Consider the following 19,162-nt stretch of genomic DNA (forward strand, 5'->3'; position numbering starts at 1 on the left):
TATAGTGGTAACCCACTACTCCTGTTTTGCGTTTGTATTTTGAAATTGATTTCTGTGAGATTGCAAAGACATGTGTATGTAATCCTGTGTATTCTCCCTTGTCTTACCCAATGTTAATTAATGTCTTTCAGAAACATAACATTAAAAAACACTTGACATTGGTCTAATCCTTGTATTTCATCCAGAATTACCAGTTATGTAGGTATTTATTTTTGTATGCATGAGTTCTGTATAGCTCTGTGTGATTTTTGTCACTTATAAACTTCACACCTACCACCACAATTAAGATACTTAACCATGGCATTACTACAAGACTCCCTCGTGTTACCCCCTTTATAGTAATACCCATTCCCCCATCCCTTATCCCTGGTAACCACTAATCTATTGTTTATCTCTGTATGGATGTTGCACTAATAGACATGTGCACTAGGTAGTTTTTTTGTTTTTGTTTTTGTTTTGTTTTGTTTTTTTTGCAGTTCTGATGGTGGAACCCAGGGGCATTCTACCTCCGAGCTATACCTTCAGCCCTGTTTATTTTAGTTTTTATTTGGAAACAGGGTCTCACTGATTTGCAAAAGGGCCTCACTAAGTAGCTGAGGCTAGCTCTGAACTGCGATCCTCCTGTCTCAGCCTCCCAAGTGCTGGGATTACAAGGATGTTGTTCCACCACACTTGGCTCTTTTTGCTGAACATAACTTCTTGAAATTCAAGTTGTATGCATCAGCACTGCATTCCTTTTTATTTCTGAGTAGTATTTTGTGGTATTGATACCATTCACACATTCAAGGACTGAAGGATATTGATATTTGCCACTTATTGGCTAATAAAAATGCTATAGTAACCATTTTTATGAAGATTGAACCTAGGGGCATTCTGCCTCAGAGCTACACTCCCAGCCTGTTTATTTCTTATTTTGAAACAGGGTTTCACTAGATTGATGAGAGTCTCACTACTTTGCTGAGGCTGTCAAACCTGTCTCAACTGCCCGAGTACTGGGATTACAAAAATGCGCCACCACTCCTGGCTTGCAGTAACCATTTGTCCATAGATTTTTGTATAGACGTACTTTTTTTTTTTTTTTTTTTGTCCTGGGGATTGAACCCAGGGGCATTTTATCTCTGAACTAAACCTTCATCTCTTCTTTATTTTCTTGTTTTAAACAGGGTCTCACTTGGTTGCTGAATATCTTACTAAGTTGCTGAGGCTAGTCTTGAACCTGTGATCCTCCCAAGCTCTAGGATGACAGGTTTTTGTCATTCTGCCCAGCCACAAGGACACATATCTTCATTTTTCTGAGATAAATGGCCAAGAATGTAATTAGTGGGTTAACATGTAAATATAATTGTAGTTTTGAGAGTAACTGTCAAGCTTTTAGAGCTATTGTATCATTTTATACTTACCAACCCTGTGTAACATTTTCTTTAATTCTTTGCCAGCATTTTATGGTGTTACTATGTTTCATTTGTGTAGAGATACCATTGCTTTCCGTTTGCATTTCCCAAATGATTAATGAGCTTGAGTATTGTCTTCACATGTATGTTCCCTGTCTACGTGTCCTCTGTAGTTAAATGTGTTGCCTGTATCTTTGCCCATTTTCTATTCAAATTGCTGGTTTGCTGTTGTTTGCAGTGCTGGAAATTGAACCAGAGGATTTGTCTACCTCTCAGTTACATCCCTCACCCTTTTGATGTTCTTTTTTTTTTTTTTTTGCGGGTGTGAGGATGGAACCCAGGGGCATTTGACCTCCAAGCTACATCCCCTGCCCTATTTTTTTTTTTTTTTAATTCTTTATTTTGAAACAGGGCCTCACTAAGTAGCTGAGGCTGGCCGTGAAGCGTGATTCTTCAGTCTCAGCCTCCCAAATATGGGATTACAAGCATGTGCCACCATGCCCGGCTCCCTTTTGATTTTTGAAACAGGGTATGACTAGATTGTTGAGTCTTTTCAAGTTGCTGTGGCTGTCCTCATACCTGTCATCTTCCTGTCTCAACCTCCCATGTACTAGAATTACTGGCTTGGGCCATTATACCCAGTGATTGTTTTTATGTGTATATGTATGTATATATTTATGTATGTGTTTGAAGTACTGGGAATGGAACCCAGGGGCAGCATTCTACCTCCAAGCTACTCCTCCAGCCCTCTTTTTAAAAAAAAATTATTTTATTTTATTTTATATTTGCTTATTTTTTGTGGTACTGGGGGTGGAACCCAGGGGCTTTTCTAACCCTGGGCTATACTCCCATGCCGAAAGCCAGCTAGTCCAATGGGGCGCGAGTTTGCTCGTGGCTAGTCCAATGGGGCGCGAGTTTGCTCGCGGTCGAGGGTCTCAGTAAAGGTGGGGAAGGACAGAGTGATTTTCTACAGATTCTTATCTGTAGCGGTTCTTTCCTAGGAAAATAATCCTATGATAGGCGCTTTTAAAAAGAACCTGACATGGATCGATGCTTCTTGTGCAATCGAACACTTTATTTTGGACACAAGATTTTTTTATATTTTCCCCTCTCCCAGTGAATTTCTAGTAAAAAGAAGTGCAAAACACCCAAGGTACAAAAGAGAGATACACATGCAAATTACCAACCCTGAACAAGACAAAAGTAAAAACCTGGGATATCCCAGGTCTTTGTGTTTGAAATCAGTCCCATTATCTCAGGTGGGTCTTGTGCCTGGGAGCCCAGCCCCCTTTGGCCTTGCAGCTGCAGAGGCTTCTATTTGGCTAAAAGTCACACCCAAAATCACTTGAAGAATTTAGTTTTTAAGATCACTCGAAGAATCCAGTTTTTAAGAGTTTTCATTCCTAGGGCTTAGTCCAATGTCCTCCTTTATATATAATGGGGGACGAAGTCCGAGATTCCAGCTTTCATATAGTTATCTTAAGGAAAATCCGTGTTCCTTCATGATGATCTAGGGAATTTCGATGAATGTCTGCTGGATTTTGTCTGCAATACTATCCGCTGTCTGAAAACTTAAACAAACTCATGACACAGTTTAGCAGGTAAACACCAAGAAATAACATGAAGTCTTTAGATTTAGTTGTCAGATATATTTCTCTAGCAGCTGAGCATTTTCCTTCTTTTAATAATCCATATTCCTATCACTAACCCTCTGCAACTTTCTTTTCTGATTACCCTAATTCTCTCTTTCCCATTCGGGCCAATCTCAGGATAAGCTCTTCTTCATACAAAATACTTTCTTATTTTCACATTTTCTTTCTTTCATCTTTACACATCTATTTTTATTTGTCCTTTGTTTTGACATAGCTATTTTTAACCAGGTGGTGTGCTGTATTGAAGGTCAAAGGTGGACTGGAATGCTGCTTCTAATTACCATTTGAACAAGGCTCATCTAATTACCATTTGAGCAAGGCTGAAAGTTTACTGGAAGGACATGGATTCAATTTTCACTCACAGTCCTGATCTTTTTTCCACCGGAGCAATTTCATGTGGAAAGTTAAAAGAATCATTACTAAAAGAATAGTAGTTATGAAAGAATATCTAAGAGTGGAGGAGTTTTTTGGCCGGAGACGATGCCCTCTCTCGGGGCTAATCGCCGATGACTACATGGATTCTCGCACATGTAGATGCCGAGATGGAGTGGGCAGCAAAGTCTTGGCACTCCCAGACCTATTTAATATTTTATTTGGAAACAGGGTCTCACTAAGTTGCTGAGAGCCTCACTAAGTAGCTGAGGCTGGCTTTGAACCTGTGTGATCCTCCTGTCTCAGCCTCCTAAGTGCTGGGATTACAAGCATGCACCACCATGCCCGGCTTTAATTCTTTATTTTGAAAAAAGGTCTCACTAAGTTTCAGAGGCCTCACTAAGTAGCAGAGACTGTCCGCAAACCACAATGCTTTTGTCTCAAGCCTCCCAAGTACTGGGATTACAATTATGTGCCAAGCCTGGCTTACCATTATTATTATTTTTTTCTTTCTCCATTCTTTTGTTTTTTTTATTGGTACACTCGGCTTGCTGTCCGCCGCTCCTCTCTGGAGCCTGGTGGGCTGTTGAATGCGTTGGCTGGAGTCATCCGATGAACTCGCCGCTGCCGCCGGCAATAAGGCGCTGCTGCCGCATCCTCGGGCGTGAGGCCAACGTATCTCCTCTGTGGCTCTGAGCTCCCTTCTGAGTCCCCCTCCTCTCTGGGGCTTGGTGCTGCAAGGGAAGATGGCACCTGCGCCGCTCCGCTCCGTGGCTCTGGCCGCAGCACTGCGATCTGGTTTCTTTCTGGTGTCTCGTTTTTCCAGCCCTCTTTTTCTCTGTCCCTTGTAATTACATTTTTTGTTTCTCTGCTGATGGTGTTTTCTAGCTATGAAAGACGCTGATTTTGTGGTAATAGAGATTGGTTGTTAGTGGGGCTCGTAAGCCCCGCTTTTCTCCATTGCCATCTTCCCGGAAATCTTAGTATTATTTTTTTAAGTTTATTTTTATGTTTTATCTGACTCCCTATTCCCTCCCAACCTAGAGGCAGTCTACCTTTGGGTTATACCCCTAGCCTTTATTTTTTATTTTGAAATAGGGTCTATGTTCCTGAGGGTCTTCACCAAGTTTCTGAGGCTAGTCTTTTTTTTTTTTTTTTTTTTTTGCGGGTCTGGGGATGGAACCCAGGGGCATTTGACCTCCAAGCTACACCCCCTGCCCTATTTTTTATTCTTTATTTTGAAACAGGGTCCCACTGAGTTGCGGAGGGCCTCACTAAGTAGCTGAGGCTGTCCTCGAACCAAGATCCTCCAGGTCTCAGCCTCCCTAATGCTGGGATTACAAGCATGCGCCACCACGCCCAGCTTGAGGCTAGTCTTGAACCTGCAATTTTCCTGTCTCAGCCTCCCAAGTACTGGGATTAAAGGCAGGTAGCACCATGCCTGGCAGCCAGGTTCTTTTTTTTATTTTGAAACAGCGCTCATGGTCCAGCTCAGTGGTAGAGTTCTACCCCTGAATTCAATCCCTATTACTACCTCTCCCCTTAACCCCCCTCCCAAGAAAAAAACCCTAAAGGGATTTAGTAACTAAAAGTTAAAAGAGTTCCAAAAATGCTTGGGAGAGCCCAAATCATATGGGTTATATACTGTATACTACTTCATTACTTGGGAGGCTGAGACAGGAGAATGGCAGGTTCAAGGACTAGCCTCAGCGACCTAGTGAAACCTTGTTTTGAAACAAAATAAAAAGGGCTAGGGGTGTATCTCAGAGATAGAATGCCCCTGGGTTCAGGACCCAGTACAGCACAAACACACACCCCTCACTGACTTTGACGGTATAATTATTCTATAGTTGATCATTTGGACTAAACTTGACTGTGCTGTTCTTCCTGCCTCAGCTGAGCTGGAGGCTGCTGAACCATGCTCAGAAGGCTGGCATGGCCATGTTTTCAGGATGGTGCCGGAGGCAGAAGCATCACACCTGGTCACCAAGTGCTTCCTTGAGTCACTTTTGCTCCTGTCCCTATAGCCAAAGCAGGTGGTGCCCAAGTTTAGTCAGAATACATGGTACTCAGTTTCTTGGCAAAGATAATACACAGGAAAGGGTGAAGATCTTTGAATATCAATTCAGCTACTCTGTGATAAAATACTTACAGGTTTTAGATAAATAAATTTTTCCTTTGGTGAAACATGAGGAGAGTGATAATAGATTTGGGGATTGTTTTGAGGGAAGCAATATTTGAGAATGAAGGAACTTTCAGAAATAAAGATTATTGGGACTAATATCTGTATCAGACTGAGTACTTTGTAGTCAGAATAAAGACTGTTATGTGCTGGGCGTGGTGACTCACGCTTGTAATCCCAGCACTTGGGAGGCTGAGACAGGAGGATTCAGATTCGTGGCCAGCCTCAGATACTTGGTGAGGCCCTCTGCAACTTAGTGAGACTCTGCTTCAAAATAAAGAATAAAAAATAGGGATGGGGGTAGAACGCCCCTGGATTCCATCCCCAGTATCACAAAAGGAAAAAGACTATTCTGTACCCTTAAAGCAGTAGGAGTGAAGTCGTTTCCCAGGATGACAATGGTATGAAGAAGAGAAGAGCTGAGCACTGTTACACACACTATCATCCCAGGACTCGGGAGGCTGAGACAGGATCGCAGGTTCCAGGCCAGTGTGTGATAACTTAGTGAGACCCTGTTTCAAAATAAAAAATCTCATAAAGGGTTGGAACGTAGCTCAGAAGTTCAACCCCAAGAACCACATATACACATAAAAAGGAAGAGCATATTAAATGCTAAAACAAGAATTAATCCTATTTAAAAACAATGAGTCAGGGAGAGGGGTGCCACAATCAATAACAAAATCAATAAAATCAGTACTGCTAGCCAGGCATGGCATTACAGAATAAGGAGCACACTTGTAATTGTAGCACATGGGAAGCTGAGGCGAAGGTTCACAGCCTCAGCAACCTAGCAAGACCCTGTTTAAAACAAAAACAGAAAGGTCTGGGCATGTAGCTCAAAAGCTACCAGAAAACAAAAATAAAATTGACACTGCTGTATAGTAGACATACTAAGCACATTTTTTCATTTCTCATAATTTTCTGGGATAAGAATTATTCTCAGATGGGAACATGAATTCAGGTTTAAGTAAGGATGTTTGGTTTAGCAGTGAATTCGATCTGTGAAACTCATAAATTGTATCCACCTATTGCTTTCCAGGGTGCCAATGTGTGTGTGTGTGTGTGTGTGTGTGTGTGTGTGTGTGTGTGTGTGTATGCACGCGCATGTGTGCACGCATGCACGCGCGCCTATGTACTAATGGTGATTGAACCTAGGGGCATTCTACTTCTGAGCTACACTCCCAGACCTTTTTTACTTTTTGCTTTGAAATAGGGTCTAAGTTGCTGAGATTGGTGTCAAATTCTATTGTCTCAGACGACCAAATACTGGAATTAGAGGCATGTGCAATCATGTCTGACTCATTTTTTTAACTTATGTTTGAACCTGTGCTATGTTGGCTGTATTAGAGACATGAAAACAGATAACTATTAAAGTTGTATGATACATGTAATGGTTAATTGTCAAAAAAAGATACAAAAGCTGAATGTGGTGGCACACGCTTGTAATCCCAGCATTTGAGAGGCAGAGACAGGAGGATTGAAGATTTGCAGCCAGTCTCAGCTACTTAGTGAGGTCCTCTGCAACTTAGTGCAGCCCTGTTTCAAAATAAAGGGAAAAAAAATAGGGTTGTGGATATAGCTTGGAGGCAGAATGCCTCTGGGTTTTTATCCCCAATACTGAAAACAAAACAAAACTGAAAGGCACGAAGGAAGATATAGCCATCTGTTCTTAATGTGTTTAAATGGGAATGGGATGTTGTAACTCTTCAGAAATCCATCACAGAAAAGACTCTTTGAGTCCCATCTTGTTGAATGAGTAGACATCCAGTAGGCAGGCAAGGCTGGTGAAGGATGACAGCCGAGGAAAAGAGAACAGTATGTCCAGTGTCAGAGGCTGACAACAACAGCGTATGTGTGGAGGACTCAATAGAATATGATTGGGATCATATTACAAGGTGAGAGAGCAGCAAAAGATGGTTTCAGGATATAGGGAGAACCAGGTCATAGAAGAAACAGTGTGCACATGGAATACACCCAAGTAGATGCTGGAAAGTGGATGTTACATTGAAATCGCTAGTATCTTTGACCTTACTGAAGTGAAAGGCAGGACATCGAAATCTCCCGGTGTCTCAGCAGTTCACTTGAGATATGCTCAAAAAGCATTATTTATAGCCCTACTACTAAGCATTTCTTAAATACTTTGAAGTTCAATGTTGTGTTTAGTCATGATCTGCTTTTCTGTTTTTTTTATAGGCAGAACGTGTTCATGAATTAAATGAAGAAATTGGTAAATTGTTAGCTAAGGTGGAACAACTAGGAGCTGAAGGCAACGTGGAAGAATCCCAGAAAGTAATGGATGAAGTAGAGAAAGCACGGGCAAAGAAAAGAGAAGCAGAGGTAAATTCTTAATAGTAGTAAAGATAGAATAGCATCTCAAAGATCTTATATACATATACATATACATATATATTTTTTTATTTGGGGGGGGGCGGGTGTATGTGGAACTGGGGATTGAATCCAGGGGCATTCTGCCTCCGAGCTACACCCCAGCCCTGTTTTTATTCTTTTTTCTTTTTTTTTTTTTATTTTCTGGGGATGGAACCCAGGGGCATTCAACCTCTGAGCTACACCCCCTGCCCTATTTTTTATTTTGAAGCCAGGTCTCACTGAGTTGCAGAAGGCCTCACTAAGTAGCTAAGGCTGTCTGCAAACCATGATCCTCCAGTCTCAGCCTCCCAAATGCTGGGATTACAAGCGTGCACCACCACTCCTGGCTCTGTTTTTAATATATGTATATATATATATATATATATATATATATATATATATATATAGAGAGAGAGAGAGAGAGAGAGAGAGAGAGAGAGAGAGAGTTTCTTTTTAAATTTTTCCACTACTGGGGATGAAACCCAGGGGGGTCTACCTCCAAATGACACCCCCAGCCCTATTTTTTACTCTTTATTTTGAAACAGGTTCTCACTGAGTTGCAAAAAGCCTCACTAAGTAGCTGAGGCTGTCCGTGAACCCAGATCCTCCTGTCCTCAGCCTTTCAAATGCTGGGATTACAAGCGTGAGCCGCCACGTCTGGCTCCGGTTTTTATTTTTAATTAATGAGCTTCATACAAATGAAATGGGTGAGTAAAAGACACGTGAGTCTCGGGATGAAAACTTTGATCTCTTCTCTTAATGCAACTTTGCTTTTCAATGGGGAATGTTATCATTTGTATGCCACGCCCATATTTCCAAGGAGGAGGAAAAGATATTTGAGAAAAAAGGCACTGGAAGGAAGCTGTAACAGTGTAGATGACCCATACTCCCCTGCATGCATGGCGGCTTCCGCTTCCTCCTCATGCCCTGATGTACAGTGTAAAAACTGCTACAGCTAGTTTTTAACAAAAACTATAGAAATGAACACTGAACAGACCTTTTTATACAGTCGTATTCTGTATCTTTAGTAGAATTGTTAGGGTAGTTTCTTGATGTAGCCATTTGGGACTGACCTTTGACCTCTGAGAAGCAGTCTAGGACAGGATGAGAGTGGTAAAAGTATCTATAGTTTTTATGACAGCATAGTCATGCTCTTACATATTCATTAGAAAACATTTCTTGGAAGCCAGGTATGGTGGCGCACGCTTGTAATCCCAGCATTTGCGAGACTGAGACAGGAGGATCACGGTTTGCAGACAGCACCAGGTACTTAGGCCCTTTTGCAACTCAGTGAGACCCTATTTCAAAATAAAGAATAAAAAAGAAGGCTGGAGGCAGGCACAGTCACTCACACTTGTAATCCCAGCATTTGAGAGGCAGAGACCGGAGAATTGTGGTTTACGGAGAGCCTCAGCTACTTAGCAAGGCCCTTCACTACTCAGTGAGACCCTGTTTCAAAAAATAAAATGCCGGGCGTGGTGGCGCACGCTTGTAATCCCCGCCCTTGGGAGGCTGAGACAGGACGATTGCACGGGTTTGAACCCAGCCTCAGCTACTTAGGCTTTCAGCAACTTAGTGAGACCCTGTTTCCAAATAAAATATAAAAAAGGTCTGGGAGTATAGCCCGGAGGTAGAAAGCCTCTGGGTTCCACCCCCAGTACCACAAAAGAAAAAAAAAAGAAAAAGAATAGCTGGGTGTGGTGACACATGCTTGTAATCCCAGCATTTGGGAGGCTGAGACAGGAGGATCATGATTCGAGGACAGCCTCAGCTACTACTTAGTGAGGCCCTTTGCAACTCAGTGAGACCCTGTATCAAAATAAAGAATAAAAAAAATAGGGCTGGGGGTGTACCTGGGAGGTAGAATGCCCTGGGTTCCATTGCTAGTACTGCATTAAAAAAAAAATAGGGCTGGGGGTGTAGCTCAGAGGTAGAATCCCTCTGGGTTCCATTCCCAGTACCACAAAAAGGAAGAAAAAAAATTTCTTGGTATAAGCTTATTATATTTTCTTGCATGACTTTTTTTTTTTTCCTTTCAGTGCTAGGGATCATCTCAGGGCCTTGGGCTTGCTGAGTTGGCACTGTACCACTAAGCCACATTCCTGATCTTCTATGACTTTTAATGAGCTTTATATTATTTTTTTTTTTTTCACTTTTGTCTAGGAAGTTTATCGCAATTCTATGCCGGCTTCCAGTTTCCAACAGCAGAAACTTCGAGTTTGTGAAGTCTGCTCTGCCTATTTAGGTCTTCATGATAATGATAGACGACTGGCTGACCATTTTGGGGGTAAACTGCACCTGGGATTTATTGAAATAAGAGAGAAGCTTGAAGAATTAAAGGTACATTGGTAAATTAATATTCTTGACATTATCCTATTTAGTCACTTGTATTAATTTGTTTTAAGTTGTCATTGAAACAATATTTTCAGTTGTGATTCATTTCTCTTTAGTATCTGCTACTGATTCATACTGAATAGGCTTTTTTTTGGTACTAGGGATAGAATATCAGGGACATTGTACCTCTAAGCTACATCCCCAGCCTACTTTTTTAATTAATTAATTTATTTAGTGTGTGTGTCTATGTGTATTACTGAGAATTGAATCCAGGGACATTCTACCTCTTAGTTACACCCCCAGGCCTATTTTATTTTTTATTTTGAAAAAACAATGCCTTACTAAGTTGTTGAGACTAGCCTTGAGTCTGTGATCCTCTTGTCTCAGCATCCCAGGTACTGGGATTACAAGTGTGCACCACCACGCTTGGCTAGTATAGGATTATAAATAGAAATGAAAGCTGACCTAATATATGATGTCTGAGAAGCAGGTTTTTCAATATTCTGAGAGGTGTCATTTTTTGTTGGATATGTTGAATTAGTCACCACTAAATCAAATTCTCTGAAATGCCATAGATTCTTTTCAACAAAGTCACACACACACACACACACACACACACACACACACACACACACACACTTTTTTTGTTTTTTCTTTCTTTCTTTTTTCCAGTAATTGAGAGGGAATCCATGGCATTCTACCTCTGAGCTACACCCCAGCCCTATTTTTTATTCTTTATTTTGAAATGGTCTCCCTGAGTTGTTGCAAAGGGCCTCGCTAAGTATAGCCGAAGCTGTTCGCGAACTGCATTCCTCATGTTTCAGCCTTTCAAATGCTAGGATTTCAAGGATGCACCACCATGCCTGGCCTTCAATAATATATTAATATTATTTACTTTATAGACACATTGAGAAAATGAGCCCAATATTTAATCGAGATACTTTACAGTTCTTCACTAAACACTAATCTTGTAGAAATCTCCAGTTTATGCTTCTGCCTGCATTTCTAAAAAGACTTTGGATGAAACCTCTGAAAGGACAGTCACTGTTAAATATAAATGCTGTTGTAGAAAAGCAACACAGTTCTTAGCCCTCTCCCTATTTTTTTGAGGAAATAAAGCAAGGACATTTTAAAAAGTGGGATATTTTGAGGTTGCAATGGTAATGTAGAATCAGTAGCTTTCATTAATTTGCTTTTCAACAAGTTGATGTGGCTGTTTCTCTTTTTTTTTGTATGTGGGTTTGAGGATGGAACCCAGGGGCATTTGACCTCCGAGCTAAACCCCCTGTCCCATTTTTTATTCTTTTATTTTGAAACAGGGTCTCACTAAGTTGCAGATGGCCTCACTAAACTGAGGCTGTCTGCGAACCGTAATCTTCCGGTCTCAGCCTCCCAAATACTGGGATTACAAGCATGAGCCACCACACCCGGCTTGATGTGGCTGTTTCTTAAAGAATTATGGCACTATAGCATTTTGTCACAAATTGAGGACTAGCTTAAAGATTGGCAACACTGGATAGTCACTTTATATGCACTTTGTCACTGGAATTAATCCAGGCTTAACTTTTTTTTTTTTTTTTTTTTCCAATACTGGGGGTGGCACCCAGGGGCATTCTACCTCTGAGCTGCACCCCCAGCTCTATATTTTATTCTTTATTTTGAAACTGGGTCTCACTGAGTTGCAGAGGGCCTCACTAAGTAGCTGAGACTGTATGCCAACTGTGATCCTCCGGTCTCAGCCTTCCGAATGCTGGGATTACAAACGCGTGCCACCACTCCCAGCTAATCTTCTTAATTTAGAAACAGGGTCTCACTGGTTGCAGAGGGCCTTCATAAGTACCTGAGGATGTCTGTGAACCACAATCCTCCGGTCGTCCGGCTCAAGCTTGACATTTAAAGTAATGTAGGATCAGAAAACACCCAGAGATATCTCCATATTTTCAGTATTCAGTGAGGTCTTCTCTATTTTTTGAGTAGCTAAGATGATCTCAAGTAAGTGTTTAAACAGTGTCAAAAATGAATTTGATCATAACACATGGTTGTTCGGCTGTTAAAACTCAATAAACAGTACTTGGGAGTATTTGCAGATAGAGACTCAGTAACAGAACTCTTTTTTGTACTTTACTCATATCTTTAAAGGCAGCAGCATCAGAGTGGTGATCAGAAGTGACAGGATTGGGAGGCTGAGACAGGAGGATCGCAGTTCTTGGACAGCCTCAGCTACTTAGTGAGGCCCTTTGCAACTCCCTGAGACCCTGTTTCAAAATAATAAAAAGTAGGGCTGGGGGTATAGCTCAGAGGTAAAATGCCTCTGTGTTCCATCCCCAGTACCACAAAAAAAAAAAAAAAAGAGAGAGAGAGATAAGTGGCAAGATAATTCCACATCAGAGGTCATAGGAAATGAGAATTTGATTTATAATGGTTGTTCTTTTGAAAAAAAAGTTAAAATAATCTTGGGAAAAATTTAGAGGAGAAAAATCTTACAGAATTGATTTTGAAATGTCATTAAGAAATCATGGAGGTGGGTGTGGTGGTATATGCTTGTAATCCCAGCATTTGGGAGACTGAAACAGGAGGATTGTGGTTTGTGAACAGCCTCAGCTACTACCTAGTGAGGCCCTTTACAATTCAGTGAAACCCTGTTTCAAAATAAAGAATAAAAAATAGGGCTAGGGGTGTAGCTCAGAGGTAGAATACCCCTGGCTTCCATCCCTAGTACCGCAAAAAAAAAAAAAAAAAAAATTGTGGAGAAGCATGAAATTTTGTACATTCTTTGCAAAAAGGAAAGATTCTAGAAGGCAAATTTATACGCTTAATAATTATAGTTGGCAAAACTTCAAGTTGACTATTTATTCGGCAGGTTTTGGTATTGTACAATATTAAAAATCAGATACAGTAAAATTAGGGTAAAGGTAGTGAAAAATTGCCCCAATTAATGTGTTCATTTATTATCATTTTTAAGAGAGTTGTTGCTGAGAAGCAGGAGAAAAGGAACCAGGAACGCCTGAAACGAAGAGAAGAGAGAGAGAGAGAAGAAAGGGAGAAGCTGAGAAGGTATGGTGTGGTAAACAGTCCAAGTGTTGAAAGTTTTAGTCTCCCAGTTTTAAAAAGAAATGTGATTGATATATTATTTTAGATGCTATTAGATTTGCTCTGGAAACTGGGAAATTTTTGCTTCATTTTAAAAAATACTACCATGCCAGGCAGTTGTTATACAATTACACAAACTGAGTACCCTTTTATTGAAATGCTAGAACCAGAAATTGCCAAATTCAGGAGATTTTCCTTTTCTTTCTTTCTTTCTTTCTTTCTTTCTCTTTCTTTCTTTCTTTCTTTCTCTCTCTCTCCTTCCTTCTTTCTTTCTTTCTTTCTTTCTTTCTTTCTTTCTTTCTTTCTTTCTTTCTTTCTTTCTTTCTTTTTGGCAAGTCTGGGTATGGAACCCGGGGCATTTGATCTTTAAGCTATAACTCCTGCCCTGTTTTTTATTATTTCTTTTGAGACGGTCTCACTAAGTTGCGGAGGGCCTCACTAAATAGCTAAGGCTGTCTGCAAACCATGATTCTCCTGTCTCAGCCTCCCGAATGGAATGCTGGGGTTACAAGTGTGCACCACCATGCCAGGCTCAGGAGATTTTTAACAATAAAGCTTGTAATCCCAGTACTTGGGAGGCTGAGGCTAAAGATCAGGATTCATGGCCAGCCTCAGCTACTTAGTGAGGCCTTCAGCAACTTAGTGATACCCTGTTTCAAAATAAAGAATAAAAGGGCTGAGGGTGTAGCTCTGAGGTCTAATGCACCTGGATTTCATCCCTAGCACTATACATACATACATACATACATACATACATACATACATAGAATGAAAAATAGGGCTGGGAGTGTAGCTCAGATGTAGAATGCCTCTGGGTTCAATCCTCAGTACTGCCCCCCACCCCCAAAAATAAAAATCTTTTTATTGGGGAAAGGGCTGTTGGGGATTAAGCCCAGTTGCATCCTACCTCTGAGCTATACTCTCCAGCCCCCGCCCCAACTATCCTGCTAAATTTCTGAGACTAGCCTCAAACCTGTGATCCTCTTTTTTCAGCTTCTCAGTTACTGTGATTGCATTTGTTCACCATGCCTAACTGAAATGCTTCAAAATCTTAAAAGTTTTTGAGCATCAAGCCTTTGTTCCAAAAGTTTTTTATTTCAGATTTTCAAATTAGGGACACTTCACTTGAATTCATTCACCATTTAACTAACTGTGATTTTCAAAATATGTGAAAGAATGACTAAAGAATGATACCTTTAAGCCAGGCGTGGTGGTGCACGCTTGTAATCCCAGCATTCGGGAGGCGGAGATTGGAGGATGGCGGTTCACTGACCCAGTGAGACCCTGTTTGAAAAATAAAAAGGCTGGGCGTGGTGGCGCACGCTTGTAATCCCTGCGCTTGGGAGGCGGAGACAGGAGGATCCTGCAGGTTCGGAGCCAGCTAAGAGCCCCTGTTTCCAAATAATATATAAAATAGGTCTGGGATTGTAGCCCGGAGGTAGAAAGGTTCCATCCCTAGTACCACCAAAAATAAAAAAATATAAATAAAATTTTTAAAAAGACTAAAAAAATTAGGACTGGGGGTGTAGCTCAGAGGTATAATGCCCCTGGGTTCTATTCCCGGTACTGTTATAAGACCTAAAAGTTCTTTTTTTTTGTAATCCCCGCGCATGAGAGGCTGAGACAGGAGGATTGCACAAGTTCAAAGCTAGCCTCATCTACTTAGTGAGGCCCTCATCAACTTAGTGAGACCCTGTTTCCAAATAAAGTATAAAATAGGTCTGGGGGTATAGCCCGGAGGTAGAAAAGCCCCTGGATTCTACCCCTCGGTACCACACACAAAAAAAATTGATAAAATCCTTTTCTAGTTTTTTGATTGTACATCTTGGGCTAGATTTGTACCAGAGCTTTTTTTTTTTTTTTTTTTTTTTTTGTGGTACCAGGGATGAAACCCTTCCCCAGGCTACACTCTCAGACCTATTTTATATTTTTTTAAATTTGGAAACAGGGTGGTTCCCCCCCCCTCCTTTTTTTTTTTTTTTTTTTTTTTTTTTTTGGCAGGTCTGGGGATGGAACCCAGGGGCATTTGACCTTCGAGCTACACCCCCTGCCCTATTTTTTTATTCTTTATTTTGAAACCGGGTTTCACTGAGTTGCAGAGGGCCTCGCTAAGTAGCTGAGGCTGTCTGCGAACCCGTGATCCTCCGGTCTCAGCTTCCCAAATGCTGGAATTACAAGCATGCGCCACCACACCTGGCTGGAAAGAGGGTCTCTCAAGCCAGCAAGTCTGGTTTGGAACCTGGGCAATCCTCCTGTCTCCGCCTCTCAAGCGCGGGGATTACAAGTGTGCGCCACCACGCCCGGCTATGCTATATTCTTAATATGTAATTTATTTACTGTTTTGGGGTACTGTGAATTGAACGCAGGGACCTTCTCCCTCTGTGTTATACTCCCAACCCTGTTTTTATTTATTTATTTTTGTACTAGGGATAAAACCCAAGGACATTCTATTTCTGAGGTACACTCCTAGCCCTTGTTACTCTATTTTTTTTTTTTTTTTGAAACATGGTCTCCCTAAGTTGCTTAAGGTCTTGCTAAGTTGCTAAGTCCATCCTGGAATCTGTGATTCTCCTGTCTCATTCTCCCGAGTACTGGGATTAGTAGTGTGTACCACGGTGCCTGGCCATCTTAGAGTTCTTCACATCCCCCAGGCCTGTCATCCCAGTATTTGGAGGCAGAGACGAGAATAACAGGTTCAAGGCCAGTTTCTTCAACTCACCACCATGCCTGGTTCTGTATATTTATATGCACTTACATATATATGCGCGCGCACACACATATACCTTTATATGAAAAGGTATATTAAATATATAGGTGTAAATATGTATATTTTCCCTCCATCTCCTATAAACTCTCCCTCAAAGCTCTACTTCCTTGCTCCTTGGTCGTCTCCATCCTCTGGTGTACATTAAGTTCTTATGGGGATACTGCCCAGTATTGTAATATTTAGGACAGTATAAATAGTACTTTATATAACATTTAGGATAGTATAAATAGTATTTTACATAACACTCTAATTGTCAATTTAAGATTAAACTAAGGTCATAGTCAAATGAGAACAAAACATTTTGCAGGATTATGCTTTTTCACATTTATAGATAATGAGAAAACACACATCTCACACCTTTGCTTGCCAGCTTACAGGCTTTTTTTTTTTGACATTATGAAACATTTTCATATTTCAGAAGTGTTTAAAATTTTTTCTCTACAAACTTGAAAAAGTATTATAACTAGGTTTGGAAGATAAACTAGTATAAAATGATACAAGATTAGATTCTGTCTAAGGTGCTAAAAAGGACAATTTTTAAAAATCTTAGCACTTATTGGGTGATTACTAAATGCCATCACCACACTAAGAAGTGTATCATTTAACCCTAAAATTGTACACCCCCTCCAGTGAAAATTTACATTACTGTCTCTCTTTTGCCGATGATAGACTAAACTACAGGAGGGTATATAAGTTACCTCAGGTCACATACACGGTGAATGGTAGAGCCAGAGTTAAAACTCACATCTGCTGGGTGCAGTGACGCTGCTTGGTCGACTGAGGCAGAAGGATTGCAAGTTTTCAGACCAGCCTGGGCTAGTGAAGCTCTGTTTCAAAACAGTATTAAAAAAGGCCGAGGATGTGTGTAGTACATTGCTTGAGTACTTGTCTAGCATGTGTGACGCCCTGGGTTCAAAACCCTGCACTGCATATGTGTATACCCTGCACTGTATATGTGTATACATATACACATATAGTTACTATTTATTGAGCGTTAGCGTCTGGATCATGTGAAGAAACTGATGTAATATCAATCGGGGTATTCTAGGGATTATAGTACGAGGTCATAGTTACAAGCTATGCATTTCGGATTGTATAAATTCTTTCTTTTTTTAATTTTTTTTTATTTTTATTTTTTTTTTTTGCTTTGCAGTACTGGGGATGGAACCCAGGACATTCTACCTCCGAGCTGCACCCTCAGCCCTATTTTTTATTCTTTAATTTGAAACAGGATTTCACTGAGTTGCAAAGGGCCTCAGTAAGTAGCTGAGAGGCTGTCCACGAACTGTGATCCTCCTTTCTCAGCCTCATGAATGCTGGGATTTACAAGTACATGCCGTGCCTGGCTCCGGATTGTATAAATTCTATTACCAGTAGAGAAGAACAGAATGCAGAGCTATAAGCAACAGTTATTTTCAGGCTAGGAAGTAGTTTCTGGAGAATTGAGGAGCTGTGATATACTATGCTTTAGTCTTCATGATTGTACTTTTGTTTTCCCCCTGTACTGAGGATGGAACCCAGGGGCCTTCTACCTCTGTGCTATGAACTACACCCCCAAGCCCTTTTCTTTTTATTCTTTATTTTGAAACAAGGTCTCGCTAAGTTGCAGAAGACCTCACTATGTAGCTCAGGCTGACCTTGAACCATGATCCTCCGGTCTCAACCTCCGAAGTAGGATTACAAGCATGTGCCCCTGTGCCCAGCTGATCATATTTTTTAAGAGCCAGCAAGATAGGGAAGTCTGCAAGGTTTGTGTTCATTTTGGAAAGGATTTTTGTGCCTAAATACATGTCTTATATTTTAAAAACTAATCTAAAATTAGGAATGATGATGAATATAACATAACAGCACACTGCACTATTTTTTAATAGTCAGTTTTGTTTTTTTTAGGTCCCGATCACATAGCAAGAATCCCAAAAGGTAAGTATTTTGCAAGATAGTTACAGGTCTTTTTCAAAAGTAGTGTTTATAGACTTAACTATCTTATAAAAAATAATGAGAATAAATTATCACCATTTCTTTGGTAGTTCAGTTTTAAGCATTGTCATTTGAGGAAAAACTGATGAAAAGATATTCATAAACCATGACTTAGTTTTGTTTCTGTTCTTTGGCACTGTGGATGGAACCCCAGAGGCATTCTATCTCCAAGCTACTCTTTTTTTTGGGGAAGGTACTGGGGTGGAACCTAGGGGTATTCTACCTCTGCGCGACACCCCCAACCCTATTATTTACTCTTCATTTTGAAACAGGGTCTCACGAAGTTGTGGAGGGCCTCACTAAGTAGCTGAGGCTGTCCGCAAACCACGATCCTCCTTTCTCCACAACCCGAATGCTTGGGATTACAAGCATGCGCCATCGCGCCTGGCTGATTTTTAGTAAATTTAAAGTTGTGCGACTTTCACCACACCTGTTTTAGAGCATTACTCTAAAAGTGAATTTTTAAGTGAAATTGCATGCCTTTCTTCCCTCTTTGGTCCACTCAAATGGTTCTGTTTGTTTGTTTTTTATGGTACAGGGGACTGAACTAAGGTGCCTCTGAGCTACAGTGCCAGCCCTATTTTATTTTTTATTTTGAAGCAGAGTCTTACTAACTTGTGGAGGACCTCATTAAGATGCTGAGCCTGGCCGCTCACCTATGACCCTCCTGCCCCGGCCCCCCAAGTATTGCAATTACAAGTATGCACCACTGCACCCGGCTAAATGGTTCTGTTTTCTGCTTGCCATGTCCACCTTTCCACACAAGTCAGTTTATGATCTGGTCGAAGCTTCAAAAGTGTTTTCCTTCTCCTGTGCATTCATTAGCAATATTTCCCCCTCCCCAACCAATTCAGGTAAAATTCTCTAAAATGGTTTTGTATGTTCTTTTCCTCCTAAGTTAGGTACTATAATTTTTCTAACTCAAAGACTGTAGTTTATCCTAAACAGTATTAGTATTCTTTTCCATGATTCTTCTTCCTCCTGTCCATATTTAATTTCTAAAGTATGCTACAAGAAAACCTTAGTTTAA

The 19,162-nt window shown here is 40.8% G+C and overlaps 1 protein-coding gene across 4 annotated transcripts in view; it reads left to right on the forward strand.

Moving 5' to 3' along the window:
- Nucleotides 1-19,162, forward strand: part of LOC308266958 (putative RNA-binding protein Luc7-like 2) — a gene marked incomplete at both ends in the record, with an annotated part of 71,739 nt that overhangs the window by 47,356 nt on the left and 5,221 nt on the right. For 2 of the 4 annotated variants that reach the window (XM_080701351.1, XM_080701350.1), the window contains 4 exons: nucleotides 7,791-7,934; nucleotides 10,128-10,304; nucleotides 13,261-13,352; nucleotides 18,046-18,075. In XM_080701351.1, the coding sequence (XP_080557477.1) occupies nucleotides 7,791-7,934; nucleotides 10,128-10,304; nucleotides 13,261-13,352; nucleotides 18,046-18,075 (443 nt within the window). The remainder of the gene's footprint in view (nucleotides 1-7,790; nucleotides 7,935-10,127; nucleotides 10,305-13,260; nucleotides 13,353-18,045; nucleotides 18,076-19,162) is intronic. The other 2 variants (XM_080701352.1, XM_080701353.1) reach the window with 1 other exon arrangement.

The sequence above is a fragment of the Muscardinus avellanarius genome (genome assembly GCF_963383645.1).
Source record: "Muscardinus avellanarius genome assembly, chromosome: 9".
Classification (NCBI taxonomy): Eukaryota; Metazoa; Chordata; class Mammalia; order Rodentia; family Gliridae; genus Muscardinus; species Muscardinus avellanarius.